At 36.3% G+C, this 26,382-nt stretch overlaps 2 protein-coding genes and 1 pseudogene across 2 annotated transcripts; 2 read left to right on the top strand and 1 right to left on the bottom strand.

Moving 5' to 3' along the window:
• The first annotated feature begins 522 nt into the window (after window positions 1-522).
• Window positions 523-639, top strand: LOC115228133 (annotated as a pseudogene).
• Window positions 640-22,254: 21,615 nt separating this feature from the next.
• LOC115228121 lies at window positions 22,255-22,638 on the top strand. Its single transcript, XM_029798782.1, has one exon. The coding sequence runs from the start codon at window positions 22,255-22,257 to the stop codon at window positions 22,636-22,638; it is 384 nt and encodes a 127-aa protein (XP_029654642.1).
• Window positions 22,639-24,616: 1,978 nt separating this feature from the next.
• LOC115228120 (apoptosis-inducing factor 1, mitochondrial-like) lies at window positions 24,617-26,134 on the bottom strand. Its single transcript, XM_029798780.1, has one exon. The coding sequence runs from the start codon at window positions 26,132-26,134 to the stop codon at window positions 24,617-24,619; it is 1,518 nt and encodes a 505-aa protein (XP_029654640.1).
• Between the last annotated feature and the right edge of the window lie 248 nt (window positions 26,135-26,382).

The following is a 26,382-nucleotide window of genomic DNA, read 5'->3' as shown; positions in this document are numbered from 1 at the left end:
TTCCGCGTTAATCACGTAAATGTCTCATGCCGTACTCTCAACTATCATCCCGGTCAGTCTTTTCTATCCATCCCTTTCCTCGCGCGCGGAACAAACTATCATTCCATTCACAAAATCTTTCTATAAAGAGGCTATTTGATAAAGATACTAATTCATTAACATGTGAAACAAAATGTCGGATCTTAATTTCGACTCAGCCCAGTATATAACATGTGGATATCTATTTCATTAATTGTAGCTGGGAATTTGTTAAAAATCTTTTATCAAAATCCTGACAAATTTAAAGTTACATGTCGATCCTGTACAATAGGTACTATTTCACTTTTTGTGATAAATTAATTTTAGCTCATTAAATAAAGAGTCTCATTTTCGAATTTTACTTAATTTCCACATGTTGTAAATTTTGAAATGATAAATCAAATCGAACAGGAACAAATCAAATTTACTTTTATTCTGTTTATAAATAACTTTGTCATTCAGATTATAATGTCTGTTTCAGCTGTCTAGGTCAGAATCTGAAAAACTTACGATCAGACTTAGTCGTAAATACCGTTCCCATCCGAACACGGCAGTTAAGCGATTACAGGATGTTCTAGTACTTGCTGGGTGACCTACTGGGAACAAACAGTGTCGTACTTTTATTTTATTAAGTTTATATAATTTTTTTAATATTTGACCTGGTTTTATTGTACCAAATGAAAACAAATTAAGTTAGGAATGGGGAGAGAGGAAATTCCGGGGGCGTAAAGCAGGCACCCTCCTGACAATCTTATATATATAAATTTTATTATTAATGACACGTGTATTATTGATGCATTTGTTGGAATTTTTTTATGGTAGTTTGATTATGTTTATTATTTAATTTGCACTTTATTTTTTATGTAAATGGATTTAAAGGAATAATCTGTGATTGAATTCTTTTAATGCTTACATTATCTGAAAATTAATCATTTTGTGATATTTTTTGAGTTTATTCCTATAATCTGTTTATATTTTTTTCTAATTTCTCAACACTGTTATTTTATTTTCCATCCTTATTCTCATCCAGAGTGTCAGAACATTTAACAAGATGATATAATCTAAATATTTATTTTATTTGACATTGCTCTTATCCGTGTTCTCCCTTGGACTCCCCTAGTGGAACAAATGGCATCGATTTCATCAACAAAAATGATGCTGGACGCATATACTTTTGCCTATTTGATCAAACAAGAACAGTTGACCATTTCGAAAGGTAATTTGACCAACTTTGTGTACTCTCCGTGCCACCTTGAACTGATTGCCGAAGAAGAAATGTTGAAATGTAATCTTGCACTCAGTCCCTACTGCCTGTGAAGCGCATTCATCTTCATTTGTGCCAAGCCTGTGGTATCCCGGTTGTCTTGACGTGGGATGGCGTTGTTTCGAGATATTTTAAAAACTATATGGACAAATTATCGAGTGAAAAATCCAAAAGGACTTATATTCAATCTGTTGTTCTAAAATGTAAAATTTACGGAAATATGTGTGGTTTTAATTTCATAAATTAAATGATAAAATTCTTTATTTCCTTCTGGTAAAGTGAATTTCACAACAATCTTTATATTGCCAATTTTATTTGTTAATATTTGCCCGATTTCTGAATTGCAAAATCAAGTAAATATTATTGGTCGTTTCACTACATGAATCCTCGATGCACAAATTGCACGAACTCAAGTTATTTGATTTTGTATCAATGAAAAATTGAAGAACATTTTTGCGCATAATAAAACGAACTTTTTTGAGAATATACGAAAAATTTAAATATATAAAAGAATTCAAGCGACTACTAAATGAAATGGTTTCGTTTAAAATTTTTTGATGAAAACGTCTTTATTTGGGACGATGCAACATTGTAAATTATATTTGATCTTACACGCGTAAATCCAATTTTATTATTGAACTTTATTATATAAAATTACTAAAATCACCAGAATTATATGTTTTCTTGAGTTAATTTCTGGGTCATGTTCCCTATTAAAACAAAAAGAATATAAGCGAAAATTTTTGTTCAACATGTAATTCACATACGGAACTTCTAAATAATGTTAAATATTTTTTATCAGTAACCTTGATACCACAGTTTAATTTTTAAAGTGTTAGAGCAATTAAGTACAATGTAATTTGTTTGATTTTGGATAATTGCCTGGGAACGAATAGTGTCGTACTTTTATTTTATTAAGTATGTAATTTTTTTAATATATGACCTGGTTTTATTGTACCAAATGAAAACAAATTAAGTTAGGAATGGGCAGAGAGGAAACTCCGGGGGCGTAAAGCAGGCACCCTCCTGCGGAAAGTACCGCATGCGTTGTGCCACGGAGAATAGCGAAGGATATCCTCTGTAATTTTTCCCAAAATAGTTGTATATAAGTAATACTCATTTTTGTTCGGGAGCGATAATATTTAGTACCTCCTTTGCGTGACCCTGTGGACAGGTGGAGGCCGGGGACCTGAACCGTGTGTGATGACATGGCATAGACAGGTCACTAAATGCGACACAGAGTACATTAGCGTGTATATACTCTCTGTTTATGCAGTCAACTGTTTTTAAGAGGACTCCTGAGACTATCTTTCTTGACATTTAGTTGCAATATACGCTGGACTGTACCTTCTCGGAAATCTACACAGCCAAAGAAGAGGAGGAAGAAGGGAAGGAAGTGCGTGGAGTCTCACTCTCGACTCACTTTGAATGTTTATGACTTAGTAAAGCAATTAATTAGTTGATTATGAAAGGATATCTTGCTTTGTGCTAATTTAATTTTTTACGTTGTGAATCGGATTCAGAGAAGATAAAGAATAAATTTTTTTGAACTTAGTGGAATAACATTAAAAAAATATTATTATTATAATTATTATTAATTTAAATTGAATATTCAAATATGACTTGAGATTTGGCACTTGTTGTCATGTCAGGTAAAGACCAAGTACGAGATTATCTTAAGAGTATTTTCTCCGAAATGTACAAATTTACTTATTTCATAAATTAGTCAAAGAAATAATGAAGAGATTGCCCCATGCAATGATATCAATAACAGGTTAGTCAATTATAGTCCTAAATATCCAAGTAATTCTATAACATATGATTCCCCTGAAAGTATTTTGATTCCAAAAATGTCAATACCCGATAAAAAACGAGATAGTTCTGAAATGGACTCCAAGGACAGTCAATTATTTAAATGGCACATTTTCTCCTTCTTTATTTTAGGCCTGACAACCAACCAACAAGCAATGATCTATCTTTTATTGATTTATATAGTTTTAACCAGAAATATGAAGACCCCCCATCCCCTCAAACTACAAATTTTATTCCCAAAAAATGTCTTCCCGAACCAACTGAGATTGGGGGAAATTTTGGTTTATTTTTAATCTAAAATTGTCACAGTCAATCATCCAGGTGTAAAAAACGTGACCAAATTGGTGGGGAACGTGAAAAAAATACTGGCGACCACGGAATTCGTCGACGACAAGTTTCTCCTTTTTTGGCAGGAGACCAAATATCTGAGACAGTCCGTGTCCTCCCTGGTTGATTGGGAAAGCATTGAGAAGGAAGACACGGCATGTGCTAGTAAAAGAACTGGTTTGCTTTGTTGGTGTATTTGAGTTATTTCGGATGTGGAGGACTGTTGTTTTGATGTGAATGGGGAACTAATGTGAGTCCTCTTTGTGTCATTTAGGTGTGAGATGTGTAGTGTTTGGTTTCGGACGAATGGAGAACTGTTTGAACACAATCTAGCCTATCATTGATTTTATTTACATATTATTTTTTGATTATCTAATTATGAGCAAATAGTGCTTGTAGTACTAAAAGTTGTGTAATCGTGAGATGGATGTAAATGACGACAGAGTGGTTTATAGATTGTTTCCTATTGACTGGAGATCAATGATTGTAGGGAATATATGAGGGAGAGGAGAGCATTGGGATATTTTTTAAGTCAGTTATCACAAATATCTGATTTTTAAATTTTTCTTCCATTTTAAAAAGCAAAGTGATCATTTATTTGATGGAATGTTCGTTGGAAATTTGATTAAACACAACTCCTAAACTGGCTGAAAGTAATTGAGTTAATTTCACTTTTTAAAAACTTATAACTCCAATTTAAATTGGAAAATGTTAATATGTATGGAAAAAATTGGAAATGATTTTGAATTATCAAATAAAGATCAAAACAGTTTGGCAAAGTAATAGTTTTTGATACTTTTTTGTTTAGAATTGAAAAGAAAAGAAAAGCTGCACTTCATATGAAAATTCGACGACAAGAAGAACACAAACAATTAAATGAATTAAAGAAGTTGAGTATCACCAGTAAAACCCAAGTGGAAACATTTACCAAATGGGGAAGGGCTTGCTGTGGAAACAGATCTTTCATATCGAGACTATTACCAAATGGGGTCCCTCAGGGTTCTCCACTATCTCCACTTTTATTCAATCGCATGATAAACGACATACCACAGCCAGAAGGGGACAACGATCTGTTATTACTATATGCATTTATTTATTATCATTTATTTATCGCATCAAGGGATGTGAGCATGATAAAAGCAACGGATAGAATACAGGATAACCTCAACAATCTGATTTCATGGCTATATAAAAACGAACTGGAGGCAAGTCCGGAAAAATCTATTTTGACCCTGTTTACGAAAAACAGAAGGCTTGGGAAAGTCTCGATTGAAGCTAAGTTAGAAATTGCGAATAAAATACACGTAATAAAACGCCCGGAAGAAATGTTTTTTTTAACTCCCAGTAGTTTTTATTTTCTTTTTTCCATATCGACAGTAGTTTTCTTACATATTTATTTTCTAAATTATCTAACATAAACCTTTTAAGATAGCCAGAGCCCGCATAGGCAGACACACACTTTATTTATAAGTGAAGGACAGTTAATGTTAATTAATTGCAGAAACATGTTCTTCAATTATTTTGTTTCTTGCGTGTGGGTCCTTCCGAAAACCACTGGTAACGGTTTATCCATTGTCGCATTTGCCAGTTTTTTTCCTTTTTAGTCTATCTTCAGCGTCTCCTAGTAGAGACCCGAACTTATTGGGACGTCTCCATCTTTCATGAATAATATTGTCTTTTTTGATTTCCGTAATTTGAATTTTGTTTACATTTATGCTGAGTACCTATGAATGTAATAATTTCCAGTAAATTGTTCTGTTCATCCTTTTAATTTTTATTCAAGTTCTCTTTGTTGAATATTAAGCTCTTTTTTAAACTTGTCTGATGTGTTTGTCTCCCATAGGTCTCTGTAATGCTTTGTCATACGTGGCACGTTAGGACACGATGAGTTTCGCCTCCAAGACGTATATTGGCCGACTTATAGATTACTTGTTTTTTAGATTCCACAGAGTTCGTGCTGATGATTCCGGTGCTTTTTTATCCATAAGAGTCTCGATTTGCGGGTGATATTTGTTTTTTCAAGTTGACTCTAACCACAGTTTTTCTGTCTGAAAATGTATATTTGACCTTTTTTCGCCTTCTTTGCGTAGTCAATATATTTTTTCTTAGTCAGACGCTTTTTTATAAAAAGTTTTACAATGCCTGTGGTTGCTGAGCTGAAGCTCAAAATGCAACGCAATTAAAATGATTTTTATAATTTTTAAGTATTTGTTTAATAACCGATTTTCTTATATTTGGATGATTCAATAATATATAAGGTTAGAGACGAACCCTCAATTGATAACAATTTTTATCATATTTGGATATTGAGCTATCAGGAAACAATCCCAATTTGTCTCCACCTCTCAATGTTTTCATTTAATGCAGTTAAATCAATTCATAATACATTGAGGTTGGCTTTAAAGTTCATGTTCTTTTTAGCATGCTTTGAAAACAACAAAAAAATTATATAAATTTAAATCGTCACAATAGCTATTTTTTCTCAAAATTATTTCAAAGGTAAATAAACATCACAAACAAAACTTACCTTTATAACTAATTTTATTATTTGCGGATAAAATATTGAACGTGTGTAAAGTTTAAAACTACTTAATGAATGCCTGAATGGATAAGATCACTATTTGAAATCAGATCAAAACAACAAATATTTATAACTAGCTCGGCAGCTCGCTTCGCTCACCGCGACCTAGCTCCTGCGGAGGGCCTGTTTCATCAAACAACTATAAGTTTATGTAGATGTATAAAACTACCTGGTTTAATGTAACCCTATTCTATCGCCTGTTGATAAACGATGTTTGTCGTCCGTCCTTCCTTGGCATATATGAATAAATTTTCTCTTCTGCCTACCCTCGAGCATCCCACATACAGCTGTCCATGTGAAAAGCACTCACTCTCTAAAAATAACCCAACTACCTTTAATGACTGTCCCTGGGCCTTGTTTATTGTCATTGCAAACTTTTTTTTCATTTTTTGTGGTTTATTTTTTTTTATATTTAATTTTTTCATTTTTCCTTTGTAATTTCCTTTTTTTTCTTTTTTTATTTTTTACTGGCGGAAATGGGGCAGGGGGAGATACGGCAGGCGGAAATGCGGCAGGCAAGAAAGCGACACACAAAAAAGATTTAATTAATTACCTTATTAAGCTGACCGTTTTTTCTTCAGCTTCGTTTTTCCTCCTTCGGTTATCTATTTAAAAAATTATTTTTGAATAATAAAAAAGTTTAGGAAAAGAGGCATACCGAAAATAAATTCTATCTTTACGAAAAACTCAAGTAAATAGTTAATATTTTTACGCAAATTCTTCTGATTGCGCTGTCAATTGGTGGTAAATTGTGTTAATGGTTGTGCTAATGTGGTTTCAACTATCAAAGTGTTTTTCAAAATCTGTTAATTGCACACTCTATTCAAGGTCGTGCGTCAATTGGTGGTAAATTGTGTTAATGATTGTGCTAATGTGGTTTCAACTATCAAAGTGGTTTTTCAAAATCTGTTAATTGCACACTCTATGATAATAGCTTTAATTTTGATTCATGGTCGTTAATGATATATGCATTTAATTTTAAAGAGAAAAACATAGGATGAATTGAATTTCTTTATCGCGAATAATTGGGAGTTCATCATTGTTAATATTCTCGCTGTCGTTTTCATCAAGGATATTCTTAATACGAGAGATTTTTGCCTGGAAAGTTTTAATGGACCTCATCATGAATGTCGAGGACATTCGCGTTGTTCATTTTAATCAAAATGCAGAAAATAATTTTTTGATTTTTTGGCGGGAGGTTTTAAGGACCTCATCATGTAAGTCGAGGACATCGTAGTTGTTCATTTTAACCAAAATGCAGAAAATTTTTTTTTAATTTTTTTGGGGGGGAAGGTTTTAAGGACCTCATCATGTAAGTCGAGGACATCGTAGTTGTTCATTTTAACCAAAATGCAGAAAATTTTTTTTTAATTTTTTTGGGGGGGAAGGTTTTAGGACCTCATCATGTAAGTCGAGGACATCGTAGTTATTCATTTTAACCAAAACGCAGAAAATTTTTTTTTAATTTTTTTGGGGGGGAAGGTTTTAAGGACCTCATCATGTAAGTCGAGGACATCGTAGTTGTTCATTTTAACCAAAATGCAGAAAATTTTTTTTTAATTTTTTTGGGGGGAAGGTTTTAAGGACCTCATCATGTAAGTCGAGGACATCGTAGTTGTTCATTTTAACCAAAATGCAGAAAATTTTTTTTTAATTTTTTTGGGGGGAAGGTTTTAAGGACCTCATCATGTAAGTCGAGGACATCGTAGTTATTCATTTTAACCAAAATGCAGAAAATTTTTTTTTAATTTTTTTGGGGGGAAGGTTTTAAGGACCTCATCATGTAAGTCGAGGACATCGTAGTTATTCATTTTAACCAAAATGCAGAAAATTTTTTTTTAATTTTTTTGGGGGGGAAGGTTTTAAGGACCTCATCATGTAAGTCGAGGACATCGTAGTTGTTCATTTTAACCAAAATGCAGAAAATTTTTTTTTAATTTTTTTTGGGGGGGAAGGTTTTAAGGACCTCATCATGTAAGTCGAGGACATCGTAGTTGTTCATTTTGACCAAAACGCAGAAAAATTTTTTTTAATTTTTTTTGGGGGGAAGGTTTTAAGGACCTCATCATGTAAGTCGAGGACATCGTATTGCCAATTTGAAGTTGGTGTGCACACACAGACAGACAGACAGACAGACACACAGACAGACACACAGACAGACAGACAGACAGACAGACACACACCATACCATTTTATTATTAAGATTGATTAAATTGAACTTAAGCGAAACCAACAACAAAGTTAACAAAAACAAGAAATAAGAAAAGCTATTTTTCAAGTAGCCAATCGATACTGAAGACTGGAGGATCGTCTAAAATATAATTTTATTTTTGTCAAAAATACCGTTTTTGTCATCTTTCTTATACCCTTTTTCTAAAATTAAATCAATAAAAAAATTTAAGCCGACTCTCTACAACCTTATTTTTTAGAGTGATTAAGAAAAACCAAAATGGTTATTTTTGGCAACTATCTACAATCCAGATTCTGAGAAATCTTTTAGTTATGTTTCTGATAACTTACTGCATATATGCCTTGGTTTTTCTTTTATATAGTATTTCTTTGCATGAGAGCTAAACGTTCAACATGGTTAACTACTATTAGTAAAAAGAATTACAATCAATTTCTATCAGAGACACCTTCTTAAGAATTGCTAAGAAAATAGCATGCATGGATGGACCCGACGCACTTTTAGAATATTTTAAATTTGGAAAATTCAAAATCTTGGTTTTTGTTGGAGCGATAACGCACACTGTTTTCAAAGGCGTCTTTAATTTATAAAGAAACAATTACAACTCGGTGAATGTGCGAAAAATATCTATTCTCATATTTACAAAATAGAAACTTCTCTAATGATCGAATATAACAGCTTAAGTAAGGTACAAAAAATTGTTTACCCTGAAAACGGTTCTGCCTATAAAAAATCTACTGTTGATTGTGGCGGAAGAAGTTAATGCTCTGGGCAATCCCGTTACTATAAATGTAAAAATGAGCAGTACGAAATATTTAGACATTTTATTAAATAATCTCAATAAAAATGGAGTTAAAATCGTTTATTTCAGGCAAGATAATGCTCCTTGCAATACTTCGCGAGTAGTAGCAGAATATATGATAGAAAATATAAAATTATTGATTAGGTGTCTCAATCATCTGACTTTAATCAAATTCAGCATGTTCAGGTAATGATGAAGAGTAAATTATTGAAAAATTTAGCAAAATACTTGAAAGATTTACTTATTATGAAAACATCAAGACCGCGGTAAAAACCGAATAAAACTCACGTGATCCCGACGCACTCAACCAGGGACTTCATCCTCGCTCGGTGATCTCTTCACGAGCCCAGACAAGATTTTACAAGGCGGCTATTCGCTTTCGCCACGCTCAATTTGCAAACAAATGAAGTTTCGCTCAATTCACTAACATTAACTTTATAGAATAGAATAGAATAGAATAGTGTTTATTGAGCGAAAAGAAAAAGAAAAACAAGGAAGAAAAACATCGGCGGGGAGATAAAAACAAGGCACCGAAGTGTCTCTTTCCATGCGTATCCCCAATACTAGTCATGTTTGACGACAATTCTCCAAGACCATCCGGATCGTGGGCACAGAGGATTCTTGTGAGTCTTTTAGCCTTCCGTCAAGTTGTACTCCGTAAGCCAATTTCATAGCGAGACGTCTTGTCTTTTCCAACTGTTCGATCAGGTAGTCACTCTCCTCCGTACCGTACCAGCCCTCGTAGCCATATGTGAGGACTGGCTGCACACACGTTTTGTATACGTAGATGTACGTTTCCGGATCCAGATGGAACCTGGTTAAGCTTTTCAGGATCCTCACACTCCTCTTTCTCTGATTTGCTATATGCTCTACGTACGAGCCACGACAGTTAATGGTTGCTCCCAGGTAAGAAAGATTTTTTCTTTTCGAGAGATCCATCACATAGCTACTCATCGCATATGCACAAGACTCCGCATAGCGACTCCCTCTCCGCAACCATGAAATGGTGCTCTTCTCCGGTGCTAGGGTCAAACCCTTCTCTATAGTCCACATCTTTAGCGTTGCAATGTATGATTTCAGTCGTCTCCAAGACTGCGATATCCTTTTCGAGGTATCCATGACCAGGATATCGTCAGCATAGATAACGAGCTTGCCAGTACGTGTCGACGGCAGAGGAATGTCCGCCAAGAAGAGGTTGAACAGAAGTGGACTCAAGATAGATCCCTGCGGGACTCCCCTTCTAAGTTCCACACACCCCGATAGACGGTTTCCACAGCGGACAAATGATTGTCTTCCTGACAAGAAGCTCTCCAGCCATCGATAGGTCTTTATCCCGGCTCCGATGTCATGGATTCTGGAGAGTAGGCCCAGGTGCCACACGCTATCGAAGGCTTTGGCCAGATCCAGACACACCACAGTTAGCCATGCTTCATTTCTGTCAGCACGGGATAATTGGTGCTCTAACTCCCTGAGGCAGTCCCCTGTGGATCTTCCTCCACGAAATCCCCATTGTTCAGGTAAAAGCAAATTTTGTGATTCTATATGACCAGAGAGTCTGTTAAAGACAATCTTTTCCATTGTCTTAGAGAAAGCACAAATGAGGCTAATTGGCCGGTAGTTCTGTGCCAGCAGTGTCGATTTACCAGATTTTGGAATCATTCGAACAATCGTATGCTTCCACGCCGATGGAAGGTGTCCGAACGTCCAGCTGGCGTGAAACAACATAGTCAATGCTCGTATCAAGATTTCAGGGGCCTTCTTTAACAACTTCGGAGGGATGTAGTCGAAGCCAGGCGCCTTGTTCTTCAACCCAGCAATTGCCCTTTCAACCTCTTCCTGTGTTATCGCCCCACATAATGGTCCCTCCGATAATTGCGAAGAGCCAAGCTTCTTCACAATTCGGTCATAAGTCCCTCGTGGAACGGTAGATTCGACCTCTTGAACCTGACTAAGTTGGTTCCTGAGTACTTCCGGGATACGATCAGAGGAGATATATTTCCCGTCTGGTTCTTTTAGTGAAATTTCAAATCCTTTGGCATCATTTCTGGTAAGGCGTTGATATGCTTTCCAGAAATTAGGGTTTCGCTTATCCAGTTTTCTGCATTCAGACCTCCATTTACTTTCGACCTCAGTCTTGGCCATTTTTGCAATAGTAAATTTTATCTTGTCGATCTCCAATTTCAGGCGGCATTTGATTGACTCAACCCGACATCTTCTCCTGCGATTTTCCAGGGTACCTTTCGTTCTGATCAGAGTGACAAGTTTCGAATTCATCCGCTTTTGCGTTCCTTTGGGTTTCCATACATTTTTTAATGCATAAACATCCAGGAATTTTATGATTGACGATCTAAGGTGATCATCGAGATTGTCAATATCATCTCTGCTTCTCAGAGGCTGAGACACGACATTTCGAAGAGAATCCCGCATATATGATTCGAATAAACTCCAGTTCATGTTCACGAGGTTGTAACCAATGAACAAGTCCTCCGTAACATTCATAGTCATCTTTATCAACATCGTTTGCGGCACGTGGTCAGAGCCAATGTCCGCTTCCAACCTCGGTATGTAACATAAAGGACTAATTGATGCCGAGCATAGAAAGAGACCCAAGCGATCAGCCCTGCCTCTGTCTGCATAATGATTCAATTCTTCCGATGTAAAGACCGAAAAACCCAAGCTACTGGCCAAGTCCTCAAGGACAGTTCCATCCATATTCGTAGTTTCACATCCATAACTCACATTTTTGGCATTAAGATCTCCTGCTAGGATTGACAGGCAATTTTCCTCAAAGAACGTCCCAATAACGTTTGAATAGCGCCTTAGCGACTTTGAGTACATTCCCCCGACGGTTAGCCAGCCAGCAGTCGTGTGCAGCTCGAGCACAATAAGTTCACAGAGTGACTCCTCCACAATTCTGATGTTTCTTACCTTAAGGTTCGCCCTGTAGTAGACTAACATTAACTTTAGTGTTCATCAAACATTTAAACAAAATTAAGTTTGAGGACTTTTTTCGATTTTTAGTAAACTCTATTTAGAACCAAGTAAATGACTTCCCAAAAGTGAGATCGTCGAAATACCAAAAATTCATTTTGGATTTAGGAAACTAGCAACGGGATCGACAGACAAGGCGAAAGAGAGGGGAAGTTGCTGGATTCCTGTATTGAACCAAATAATACTATCTCTAGAAAAAAGGCAGCCAGGGATATAAAGAGATGGGATATAAAGAAGGGAAATGATTATGAACAACTTCAAGAATATGATCAAGGCCGACTAGGTTAAACCCATCTGAAACATAAAGTTTTAAGAGAAAGTAAATTTTCTTTTAAAAAACAATGTGACATATGCCATGAGCTGTAGCTAGTAGGCACTTGAAAGTAGCAAGAGATTGTTGGCAGAAGGAACAATTTTCCGATTGACAATTTTTGCAGAAAATTTTTTGAAAACGTTGATAATTAGGACGGGGCAAATTCTCCCGTTCGGTTTTTTCAATGCCGTCTCGAGAAAGACAAACACTAAGATAAAAAAGACAAGAAAAAAATACAAATCAAATAAGGTTGGCAGAAAAAGACAGGAATAAGATTAAACAAATAATAGAGAAAAAAATAAAAAAAATAGAAACAGGAGAAAAGAGCAGACAAGAATTTCGCCAAACGGGACTAAGGCCTTGTCTTCAGGAAGAGTGCTGGTTGAATTCTCCGCCACTCTCAACTCAACGACGTTGTCAGAAGAGCTCTAGAGTCGGCAGGTTTCCTTTCCACTCTAGAGCCAGTCGGTCTTTCCCGGAGTGACGGTCTTTCCCGACTGGGCGACTACCTTTCTTTTTATGGAAGGAAAGTTTATGGTTTGGGATGCTACCTGCGTGACTCTTTTTCTGCGACGATCCTACATAGGACTGTCTAGAGTGCTCAGGCCGAAGAGTAAAAAAAATTTTGTACGCTTTAAAATTTTCCCCCTTGCCTCGGTCACTGTGCTCCGCTGAAACTGCTATTCAATACGCAGCGAGGCGTCATTAAGGTGACCTTTAGGCTCTCGACTATTTTCTTAGCTGCTTACCTAGCGAGCATCCAACTTTGTTTTTGGACTTTCATTTAGTAAATATATTCCCAAAGAGTAGATAGATTAAATTTTACTTTAACGTTTATATAGACTGTCTACATATTATACGTCAATTTAGAGTAACACGTAACTTAAAGAATGCAGGTTAGTAGTATAGGATATTAGGTTAAAAGAGAGGACATTCGGGCTGAGTACAGTACTGCATCTTAAGCAAAAGTTCAGATCGTTTAATGTCAAATACGACAGAATATACAGTCAACTAATTCTAAAGCAAAACAAAACGACCTTGTTTAGCAGAGGAATTTTACTCAGTACATTGATCAATCCATCATTTCCCATGGACTAATCATCATTAATAGTAGAATTAGTACATTTATACTGGCTTCTCTCATATATTGGTATCCCTTTTGACGTCTATTATCGCCAAAGTGTGTATTTGAATAATGATCATAATTTGTCTGCAGAATAAACCATGGATTCCCAATGTTGCTATTGTCGGTCATATTCCAAAGATTGTATTTGGTAGAGGTACGTGTAATCACAGTCCCCTTTCAAAGTCATTAATTTTACAAAACATCTGATTCGTTAACTGAACCCACAATGAAGTAGCATGGCGATATAATGGGAGTTGATTTGAGTCGATTTACAGCCTCGTCATATGTGGAAGAACTTTCAAGGACATCTCTGACCAAAAATGATGCAAATTGTTTCTTTTTACAACCGATGAAAATAAATTCAATTAATGCTAATATATTAATGAAGAAGCTCACAAATAAGTCCAGGAAGTTGTTTTAGAGGCTCAACTCTCTGATTTATGCTCACAGCAAATTTTCCCTGAATATATAAATTTAGAAAACAACATTTTTAAGTCCGGTAATTACCCCAAAATATCCGGCAGAGGTTATAGAAGTGAACAAAGACTCCCCTCCTCTGTAAAAATGTGTAATAACTGTAAGATTTCTGATATAATCGACCATTGGAAATGATCGATGAACAAAATCAAATCTAAATTTGTTAGTCAATATTGAAAAAATAAACCCAAGTAAACCAAAATCGAGACTTCTAGCAAAAAATTGTTCTATATTATGTAAATAGAAAGAAGAACCTCCATTCGAGTTCTTAGCCACGATTGAAGTACAAAACGTGGTTATTTCCATTAAAAAATTCATCATAATCAACCACCCTTCGACAATTCAACTAACTAAGACTAACCCCTGTCAATTTTGGTAATTTCATGTGCTGCTCTAATTTCGTTTTGATATTTAATCGGAATTTTGTATAAATAGTTCTAATTATTAAAATTTATATAATTTTACATCCAAATGGCTGATCTTATTTAAAATAATTTTTCCAACAAATGGGACATCTTTTATCAATTTTTCAATAAATCCTTTAATTGCCCAAATCTAAAATTATTATTTTTATTTCAACTGATTCGTTTTTGTCAGTAAGGACCTCTCTCCATCTTTCATGAGGAGACAAATCGAGATTTATTGTATATTCTGGAACACTAAAATAGTTTTATCCAATCATAACTCGATTGGTGTTGAAAATTGAAATACAACAGTCAAACAAAAGATAATTAGCATGTTCTATTTATTATCTATGAAATATTTTAATAATCAAGTGTGATATTATTGTTTACAAAAAATTAAATTTTGTTGATTTTTAAATCTTTAAAAAACGACAAAAAAAAATTTTCAGAGACAGTCGATAAACGTTATTCCATTCTGGGAACTTTTATGGATCGGAATTGTGTGCTGTCAATGACCCGGTCTGGAGACATTACACGATAATAATTTCTTTCTTGACCTGGACTAGAATAATGATCCCCATCTCGATAAATTTAATTGTGTTGCTCGATTTGTCGTGAACAAAAATTGCTGATTTGTTATTCGAGATAGCAGTATCTGTCGGAGTTTGTGTCAACTCGGATTATCACAAATTCATTGGTGTCAACAAATTGGACTCCATGGAATTTTTTTAATTTTTTTGACTTTTTTATTCCATATTTGTGACATAAATGCAAAAGCAGGAATTCGATCACTTTATTATGGGGTCTGAGGTAGTGGCCGTTCAACATGCGTCTAGAATTTTCCAAGTACAAAATTAGTGTTGACGCATTAATTATTAGTGTTGACTCATCACGCATTAGTGTTGATGTATTAAGCATTAATGTTGAAGCTCTAATATTAGTTTTCCAACTCCCTTGAACTCCCCTAGTAGAACATAGAGCATCGATTTCGTCAACAAAAATGATGCTGGGCGCATATACCCTTCCCTATTTTATCAAACAAAAACAGTTGTCTATTTCGAACAGTAATTCGACTAACTTGGTGGACTCTCCGTGCCTCCTTGAACTGATTTCAAAAGAAGAAATGTTGAAAAATGTCATCTTGCACTCAGTCCCCACTGCCTGTGAAGTGCATTCATCTTCATTTGTGCCAAGTCTGTGGTATCCCGGTTGTTTGACATGGGATGGCGTTGTTTCGAGATATTTCAAAAACTATATAGACAAATTATCGAGTGAAAAATCTAAAAGAACTTATGTTCAATCTGTTGTTCTAAAAAGGACTCTAGAAAGCATGGTAGTTGAACATGGAGTGAGAGTATCTGCCAAAGAATACACCTCTCCTGCTTACCAGCTTGGAGAAGTGACATGCCGGTGAAAGATATGAGACAAATAGAAAATCTATTTGACGGGTGGATGGAAAGTGTATAGACACTACGATGCTACGCCGTCGTCTCAAGAAATCGTTGGAACCGATACTAAAGTAAAATCAATGTTCAACAAAGTTAACGAATTTTTGATTCTTAAACATACCTCCTTGAATTACTGAATTGCCTTCTTAAATAATTTGCCATCAGTATCAGGCTCCATTTGTGATCAAATAAGCTGTTAAAAAAAATTTTTTTACAGAAACAATTATTTTCATAGTATTTAATTAGCAGCAAAGGATAAGATGGAATGACAATTCTCACGCAAGATGGCTATTGATATGCGTTGGAAAAGCCATGCCCGTTTCCGATGATTATTTCTCCTTCTGTTTGTTAGGTCCCCCAGTTTAATAAGGAATTTTTTAGTTCTGGGACCGATGACTCCCGACGTCTCCACTGCGATCGGGGCAAAGATATGGTGGTGAGATAATGCACTGTATTTCTTGATTTTTAGCTTTTCGACCAGGTTAGCTGCGGAGCCCGGCTCTGCGGCTGACGTAAAGATGTTTCCGGCAGAGAAGGTGTCCGTGCAAGTTGCGTCCCAAATGAGCGACTTGCCATTTTCGAAGGGGAAAGTCGTTAGGCCGTCAGGACGTTTACCATACTCCGGTGTTAAAAATCGGGGAACCCAGAATTTTGAATAAAATATTCTGAATTCAGAAAGTTCAGTTTTCGTTTTTAAATATTCTGAATTCAGAAAGTTCAATTTTCTTTTTCTTTACTCGCCTGAAATGCAAGTTAATGAGGTTTTCACTGAAATAAAAGTCGGATTTAGAACGATGATGTCGTTCGATGGTGTACCTATTTAATGTGTTTAGCGTCGCATAGCATATAAGCCAATGTGTTCTTTCCCTACATTGAACTAAAAAACATTTTTCTTTTCAGAATCAAAATCACTATTGTATGGCCAACATCTAATATTGTCTCTCGTGATGTCTGATTTTTGTGATGAATTTGAGAATGATACAAAAAGAAAGTAAAAAAATTTAAAAAGGTAATTCTATAAACTAGAAATAAAAAAACAAAATGACTGCCAACAATCCACCGGAAACCACCCTTTTGATCGAGGAAAACAATGACAATGCTCAAAAGGGGGGGAATGAAAACAGCAGCTCAAAAAAACAGGAGAAAAAGCTAAAAGACAAACAAAAGCGAAAAGAAACAAAAACTGAAAACGAACACATTCTACCTGTCCAGGAAGAAGTGCCTGAAAAGGACATCACAAAGGAGAAACAGGAACCAGAAAAAGTCTCATCAAAAAAATAAAAAAAAAGAAATGCGGGTTTTTACTTTTTAAATAAAACAGTTTGACGCCCAAATTCGTAAAGCAATGATAATAAAAGAGCGGGAAGAAGAACGCCTGAGATTAAAACAAGAAGCTCTTCCTAAAAAAGCAATGAAGAAAAAAACTGAGGCTCGAAAAAGAGGATAAGGCCAAGCAAGAAGCCCGAGAACTCAAAAAACGTCAAATCGCGGAAAATAAATTAGCAAACAGTAAAATCAACAAAGACCGTTAAAAGTTAACGAATTGTTACGAAGAAGGGGTAATCCCCTAAAAATATTATTTCAGGTCTCGATAAGGGACAATTTTGATAGATCGACTGTGGAAAATACAAGTTTCCCGGACGAGACCCTTAGGTCTTTGATATTATTGATTTTGTAGTAATTTGAGGTCACGTGGGTCGTTGTTGTGTGATATTGCAATGTTGGTAGTCGATGTGATGCATGAATTGGAGAAGCAGACGATCGAGATAATTAAACTAATAATTAACGTTAAAACCCCGTTTATTGTGGCATTCAATAAAGTTATTGGTGCTTGCAGCTAATTTAGATTTATCGTTTAACAAAGTGGAACTCCCAGCCGGGGACGGACGTGAGGGATGTTTTGGAATCACAAATTCTCAACGTCCAACTCGATATCAAGAGCCAGTTTAGTAATATTGTGGCAGAATTTGCAATCCAGGCCAGTCATTGTGCACAATGTTAAGGTATTGAACGGTAATTTCGCTCAACACGCAGCGCTTTGAGATCCTTAGAGAGACCGCCCAAGGCTGTGCGTCGTTTAATAGTAACCGGCTTCCTGCATGCCGGCAGTTCGGAGCGACTAACTAACTAAAACCTCCTGAAAGCCAAATCTAAGAACCGTTGCTCTAAATAACGCCACACTAATTAGACAACGAAGCCGACTACCCTTCGTACCGCGTATTTCAATCCAGTCTTAATGACTTTATTATATTGGTTAAAGATTAATTAATTTGTTTTATTCATCCGTATTTCAGAAAATGACCAAACTTGCGTTCAAATTCGTCACATCGGGAATAAAACAAATCATTCATTTGATAATCTCTCTAACTTTTTCCAAAACAGATTCTGAAAGTCCCCAGTCTCCACATTCCTGACTATATTTCAAAATAAAACTTTGTCAAAAGCTTCTAAATTCCCATATCCAGCGAGATAACCGTTCAGTCTACAGGCCGCATGTGATTCAATTACTTGGCTGTCATTCAACTTCAAAGCGTCGAAAATCTTTGAACATGTGCGCAATATATATTTCTGATGATAACTAACCACAATTAGGTTAAGTAATTACTTTTCCGCTACATAAAATTTTCCGGCTGGTTCTACGACTGTGTTGACCACCCCGACGTTTTCATGATTGATTTTAGAAGACATGGCCACAGCGAGTTGTTTGTGACTGAGAGTGAAAATGGCAGACATGTATTGCCGTGTTCTCAAGGATTTATAGTCGTGATTCTCCCAAAACATTTCGACAAGTTTTTCATAGGATGTTATATTTGAATCGAACTCAATTTCGACAGTCTCAGTATGATCTCCTCTGTTGAATTTATTAACTAATTTTACAGATTGTGATATGAAGGGTTGAGCTTTTTCCCACCAGTAAATCCAACCCTCGTTCTAATTACGCCGGAGACACACCCAAATAGTGCCTCCGGACCCCAAAATCAGGACATTGCAAATAAGGCCTTCTCCATCTACACTGTTGTTTTAATTAAACTTAATTTTATTATATAAAGATATAATTATTAGATAAATTTTATTCATAAATATTGGAAGTGATATTATCAATTTCTTATAGACTTTTATGTGAAAATAGTTTATCTGTTTCCGTTCTTTAGCGGTTAGAGTTGTAGAGGAGGATCGGATCGACATTTGTAAAGTTGAATTCTGAGTTGTACAGTCAAAAATCAGTGAGGTCGATTGTGTTTTAAGATTCATTTAATCGATGGAGTTTCTTTTGTTCTTTGCTAATTTGTTTATTTCTTTGTCAAAACTTCCTTGAATGTCCTTGGACGAATTCCACTCAGCAGCCTTTTTAACTCTGATCGAAATATACTTCCATAGTAGTCTATTTAATAGTGTGCAGCATTTTGAGTATTTCTCGCCATACTTTATATGAATATTATCTGAAACACAAAAGGTCTGCACGGCCAATATCCTTTCCTGTGTACAAGGTGCAATGAAACGGTGATTACTCAAGGTAATCATGCCACTGTACTTACGGAAGTCTGTGAATAACCCCTTCTGTGTTTGTCTGCATAGTATGTAATCAATTTTATTGAATGTTACATAGCAGTCTTTTTTCTGGCCTGTTCACGTCGTAGCATGTCGAGCTGCTTGTCGGAATGTCTTGTTACAGAGGAACAGTGCAAACTACTTATAAAAAAATATGAGTGCTTTCCGGACAGATTTCTGATCCTTCGAAACTGCCCAGGCAAATTGATTTGTCAAGGCGTTTTGCACTTTTGCATTTTAATCTCCAGCTATAAAGAGCATGTCGGAGCTGGACAGGGATAAGTAAGCCGATCATAAGGACGAATAGAAATCGTCAAGTTCCTCTGCGTTGAGGGAAATCCTCATTGTGGTCTGTACTTCCTAGTCTTTTGGCAAAGGCGTGGGACGCTTTTTTCTGGTTCATTAAAGTTTTCCATATCCATTTCACTTGTTAAATAGCTGCTAGTAAGAAATTAACGTATCAACATAGCTTCCGAACTGGTTGTTTTTAGGGGCATGGGATCTTCATCGTCCCCATCGTCTTTGGAAGAAATATCTCTTGACATTAAACATATTTCTTCATCGGACATGATTCAAATACATTCTTCATCCTCAACATGTTTTGTCAAATTTAACGTTACTAAACGTATTTTCCCACACTTCCTCCTGGAATCCCGCCTTACGGAGAGTTTTAAATTGTTATTTTGACTTGCCTCCAAGCCATTTTGAGAATGTGTAGCGCATCCAAGGAAGTGGTAAAATTCACAACAGATTTGCGACAACTATCGTCTGAATTAATTACAACAATCACTTTTTGTAAAATTGCCAATCTGTAGTCGTGCTTTAGACTTTTTATGATCCCCATATCACATGGCCGAATGCATGGGGATAAAAGACAATTTAACATTTGATTGATTTTTTCCAGAATCTTTTGAATTCGCAGCACAATTGTCAAAAACTATGGCTATATTTCTTTTTTGCAATATTATTTTCTTGTTACCACATGATAACCAGTTTTTAAAAACGCGTCATGTCATCCATGCATTCTACAATTCTACTGAAATTGACGTGATAGCTTATTGACAATGTAGTCAACTGGAAGTGTTTAAATTCCTTTGAAGCACCTTCATTTGTGTTTGTCCGAACCCGTCATGTTGCAGGATGCCATTACATTTATTCTATCCTTAATTTTTCTTTACTTTCGATCCGTATTTCATATGAGTGCTGTTTTATTATAAATGTTTTCCGGTTTAGAATCTTTTAAAAGATCTTGCAATGTCCATTAGTACCAGTATTCAACAGAATTTAAATCGGAATCTTTTTTCTCCCCATAAATACGTTTAAATGATATTTTGTTTCTTTCCAACGCATAAGCCAACTTGAAGTAGGAATAAAGTCATCCATTTTCATAATTTTAGCAAAGTAAGTAACTTTGTGGGTTAGTATGTGACCATTTATTGGTAGGTTTTGGTCCTGGTTTGAGCAAACAAGACGGACAATGCAGTTTCTACGTTCATTTGCGACTCGAATAGGTACTTATCTCTATTCTTCAAAATCCATGAAACCTGAGACTGAGAACAGTTGAATCTTGCAGATAGAGCTGCCTGAGTTTGCCCTCCTTAAATAAACAAATTAATTATTTTCAATTTTTGAGAAAGTGTAAGATCAGGACAAAAGCATGTATCCTGGGTGTGGTCCGTCATGGACAAGATAGTGGTGCTCCAACTCAAATAAGGAACCAGACCTAACTCTCTGATCACAATCATCACTGTGTACACGCCGACTGGTGTCAGAGTCCTTGCAAACCTTACACATTTATACAACACCCTCAGTTCTTCATACATGTGCTTCATTGCTGGGGACTGGAACGCCAGACCTGGAAGAACACGACCCATTTATTGGATCCCATTGAAGAACCAGCGAAATACACCTAATGTAAATGTAATGTAATTACAGCTCAATGAATAAATACATTGAACGGCCAGACTGCAAACTTCATTAAATAGGCGTGTGAGAATAACACTCCTTCTGAATTTCCAAAATGTTTGAATATTCGACTAATACTTATCACATGACTTTATTCGTAAAAGAATTATAATTTATTCTAAGAAACATGTTTCTTGTTTTGATAGCTTAGCTGTTTCCGGGGAATCGAAATTCTCTGCCAGGGCCATGATGATTCTGGAGGCTCACAATAGCGGAATGCGATCTTACTCACGATATCATGGATGAAGCCGCCTTGAGAATCTCTTAATTAATTAGTTATAGATTACTAAATTGCTGTACGTTTGCCCACTCTATCATATTTCAATTGGCGATTCCGAGCCTTGACAAAAGGGTAAAATTACTTTTTCAGAAATGCGATTTTTGCAACGATGACACGATAGTTTACTTTCTGGAGAGCTTGGACAGACATTTTATAATTTTGAAAAAGTTTTTAAGGCTTTATGTATACCTGAGACTTGGTCTCAAAATATAACGACACATCTGTGAGTGAACTGTCCAAATGGTCTCCAAGGAAAATTGGCGGAAGCTTCCCCAGTATGCATCTCTCAACGGGTCACTTTCATGTTCTTAAACTTAAAACAAAAATTAATAGATTTTTAAAATATATGTTTTTAAATGAATAATGTTTAATTATTTAGTGCAGAAATGAGCGTCGCGGAGGAGTTATTATCATTGGAGTGCATTTACCCCGACAATCTAACCAGTAATTTGGATATAACTGAGAGTAGTCATATCCTCCACTCCTCCCGTCTACAAATTCTCACTCCAACTACAGAATAGGATCGCTCTCCTTGAAGGTACATCAAAATTTCCAACCACAGCCTCATTTTCCCTGTGCATCTCACTTCCCAACGAATATCCGAATGTCCCCCCATTCTTCAAGGTGGCGGATCTCACTAATCTCTCCGAGGAGTTTGCTACTCAACTTGAGGACTTTCTCAGCCTTCACGTGCTCTAAAAGTGATTAAATGTCACAGGCCAGCAAACTGAAGGGACTTCCGATGATATTCGAACTATTGAGTCTTCTACCCGAGTTTGAGAAGGAATATTCTCGAGGGAGTCGACAGGTCAGTGAGAGGATTGTGTGCGTGGAGGGGGAGACTGTTGGTGACGAACCAGAGCGGTGGGGGACGCCTGTGACCGTCGAGTCTTTTTCTCGTTGGAAAGTACAATTTGAGAAAGAAATGAGTGAGAGTCAGGAGTGTATTGTGAGAATGACGGGTAATAAATGTGCTGAGTGTGTAGGCAAGGAGTTCTTTGCAGGGATAAAAGATGAGGAAGATTACTGCATTGAAGAGGGACTGTTCGATGATATGGATATTGCAGAGTTAGACTGCTTGCTCAGTGACTAACATGTTTATTATTATTTTTCTTATCACGAGAGTCATAGTACTTTATAGCCCTGGCAGGAAACACACTTTATTTAAGTAAAGACCGCAATGTTAATTAATTGAGGACAGAGAAAATGATCCTTGCTCTTTTTTCTTGCGTGTGAGTCCCTTTTAGAAAATCCAGTTCCGCAGTGGGTATTTATTCTGTGTTTATGTGATGAGTAATTTTTGATGAATGTGTACCGAGGAACTAGGACAGAATAAAGACCATAGAGAGTATTCGATTGGTTTTAGTGACTGATTAAGCACACTTACTTTACTGCTATTTATTGTTATATTTGCTCTAGATAGATCATTCGTTTCATTACCGACTTAAAGGGCTGCTTCGTCCGCGATCAGGCAACGTTTCAATATGGTTCTGTCGTTTGCTGAAAGAGGTTCCGTACGTAAGTCTATTCTTTGAAAAAATGTTTTTTCATAGAACCCAGAAACATTTAGGATTTTTTGTTTTAAGTAGATTTTGCAGAGTTATTCTCCATTAAATTTCTTAACAGACTTCTAATGTGTTATCTGTTCTTTCTATTGCATCTTCATTCTCCTGGACTATCAAACTGGAGTTTCAAGTGGAAAAATAAATATCTTATAAACCGCCCGGTCTTTTTTTGCGGTTTTATAATGAAAACGATATTTTCTTTGAGATATACATAGAAGCTTTGATACGAATGAAGTTAGGAAAATCCCTAAGAAATCATCTCCATGGCACGAAAAATGATTTGGCTTTTCAAATTTCTCGATCGAATATTCTCCCAGGATTTTTCCATCTCGGTTTTCTTTTCGGCAGTCAAAAGATAGCTATTCAGAATTTAGATCCAAATTTAATGATTTCCGCCTCATTTGATTTAAGTGACCTGTCTATCAACATATTGAGTTCCTTTTTAACGGGGAAAGCTTTTTTGAGACGACCTGCGTATAGTTGTCATTATATTTTGAGTCATATGATTATCCATTTGGGTTCTAATAGATACATTGCATTCCAAAACTTTTGTTGGCAAACGATTCTTCCAAACTGAAGTCAAAGTTTGTTGTTTGTCCAATACAAAGTCACACTTGGGGCTTTCTCCCAAACTGTGTTTAATCCGGATTCAGAAAGTAAATTGACTTGTGTAATTTTGTTATTTTTAGCTGAAGGGCATCCGCCATATGTAATCCAGTGTACTGATGATCCACAGTTAATGCAACATTTAAAGTTTGCTATGGGATTTGAACATTCTTTCATATCATGTGGACCACCGCATGTTAAGCATCTTTCTTCTCCTTTGCAAAAACGTGCTATATTAGCGTAGGCTTGGCATTTGTAACGAGTTTCAGGTTTACTGAATCATGTAAGTCACTTTTACTGACTTCCGTCAGTTTCAGAGATGTCATTGAGGTGGGTTGAAAATATTTCAGCCATCTCAACCGGGTCCGATACGAGGGTTCTATCGAAGCGTTTAAGGCGCACTGCAGTTGCCGCGGATTACGGGAATGGAGAGTCGTTAAGGACTCTCTCGGGTTGTCCCTCCTTTTGGCGATTCTTCCCCCCAAACCGCGTAGGAAACAAAGCCACTTGCGGCCAAAGACCCCAGAGGTCTCAACGGCATGAAAACGAAATTGGAGAGGTGACCGTACTTTAGGATTTTGAGATCTTTGGCGCGATTGAAAGCAAAGCCTGGGTCGACGGCCAACATGGCTAGGTTCCCGTTCGAGAATGTGTCACAGCAGGTAGAATCCCATATAAGGGATTTTCCCTGCTCAAAGAGGAATGTAGTTAAGCCGTCAGGGCGTTTGCCGTCACCTCTGTCCAAACCGACAGGTTCGAGAACAGACGGCATCCCGGCTTACCTGAAAATTATATTTGGGTTTTTAACTCATGATTAGTGTTTAAATTACCTTTTATTTATAAAGTTTATTATAGCGTTTATGAAAAAAATAGTTAAAAATACAAACATTTATAATATTTTTAAGGCTCGTCATTATTATCTTCAACATCAAACAGGTTGATTAACTTGCTAACTCCCAGAATATCATCTTCCTTCATTTTACTGGCAACCACTTGTCGTAATAGATGAGAAGAAGATTTTCTCGTTGGATTCCAAAGGCATACTCCAACAATAACACTGTCTTCATTCAAGTAAAATATCACTCCTCGTCGTTCCGAAATGCTCTTTGCTTGTTCGTCTTCAAATACTGAGACTGTTCTCAAAACTGGATCGAGGACTCCGCAGCCTTCCAATTCTATGGGACCCACATACGACCAAAACATAGGAATGATTCTGTGAATCATTTCATGTCCTGTCATATTCAGACCCGCCAATTTTCCCGACATGAATGCATTGTCATATCCTTGAAATGACCTCTTTCCAAAGTAAAAATTCTCGACAGATACGGAATCTCCGACCGCCCAAATATTTGGACTAACATTCAAATATTTGTCGGCCATAACTTCCCCTTCATCGCTACTAGAAGTCCCGAAGAGATGGTTTATTCTGGAATCTGGCGAAATTTCAATATATAGGTCCCCCTCAACAGTGACCCCATCTTCCAAACACAGACTAACCTTCACGCCGTGAGGACAGACAGTCTCTGTGTTTTCTTTTGTGATAATCACTTTTAGACCATATTTCTCCAGTTCATTCTCCACAACTTGAGCCAAATGAAGAGGAAGAACTCCCGACAGTAGAGGGCGATCTGAACGACGAACATAAGTTAAATTGAACAATCGTTGAGGGTGGGTTTGAAGGATTGAAATAAGTTGTGCAACCATTATCGAATCTCCACTTATTATCACATTTTTAGCCTCCGACAAGACCGAAAAAATGTCCAAAAAATCGTCAAATGTAGACAAGTTGTGAATTAGGTTCCGAGAGATTTTAGGAACAGCGGAGGGTGAGACAAGGCAGCGGTCGAATTTCACAATTTCTGGGCCAAACTTTGCCGTGCAGGATTCCGAGTCTACTGAATCGACTCTTAAGTTGTTTGCAATGAAAATTGCCCCATTTTCGATGTTTGAATAATCCGAAATGTCCAAATAAAAATTGGGTTGCTCAAAAAACAATTTTTTGAAAACATTGTATATTTCTTGTCTAGAAGAGATGTCTCGATCAAAGTCGACAAATTCCCTAACAAATGCGTCCCTGATGTAAGGCGGGTGACCACGGGGACACACCACTGCAACTTTTGAAGTCACATCCGAGGCACGAATCGCCTGAGCGGCGGAGAATATTTCCACTCCGTCTCCGATCAGCAAATATTGCACGTGATTTGGTAGTTTTTGAATATATTTGCTACTATTTTCCCCATTTTCAAAGTTTTCTTTAATACTACCAGTCATGTGTATGTAAGGACTGTTATCGTAGTAGAAATAACCGCAGATACTTCCAACGAGACACGGAATTGAGCTCCCAAATAGCTTGTAAAATCGGTTATTTTTTGAAATAGAAGATTTACTAAGTCGTGTAAACAAACGACCAAAAAGCATGCTAAAATTAACTATCAGATAAATTTATAATTTAATATTAAAAATTAAAAAATTTTACTTATTTTGTATAACTCTTTAAATTGATCCAAGTCGAATACCATACATTGAAATGACATGTCAGACTTTATTTTAATATTCAATAATGGTTAAATGTTCAATCCATTCTCGTTAAACAGTCGTTCCTTTGGCAAATTAAAGTATGATTACAAGCATAATGTGATTTTATGAATTGGCGGCTCCGATAGTAT

This window comes from Octopus sinensis, unplaced genomic scaffold, assembly GCF_006345805.1.
Source record: "Octopus sinensis unplaced genomic scaffold, ASM634580v1 Contig09569, whole genome shotgun sequence".
In the NCBI taxonomy this organism is placed as follows: Eukaryota; Metazoa; Mollusca; class Cephalopoda; order Octopoda; family Octopodidae; genus Octopus; species Octopus sinensis.
This window is presented reverse-complemented; position numbering and strand designations above follow the sequence as displayed.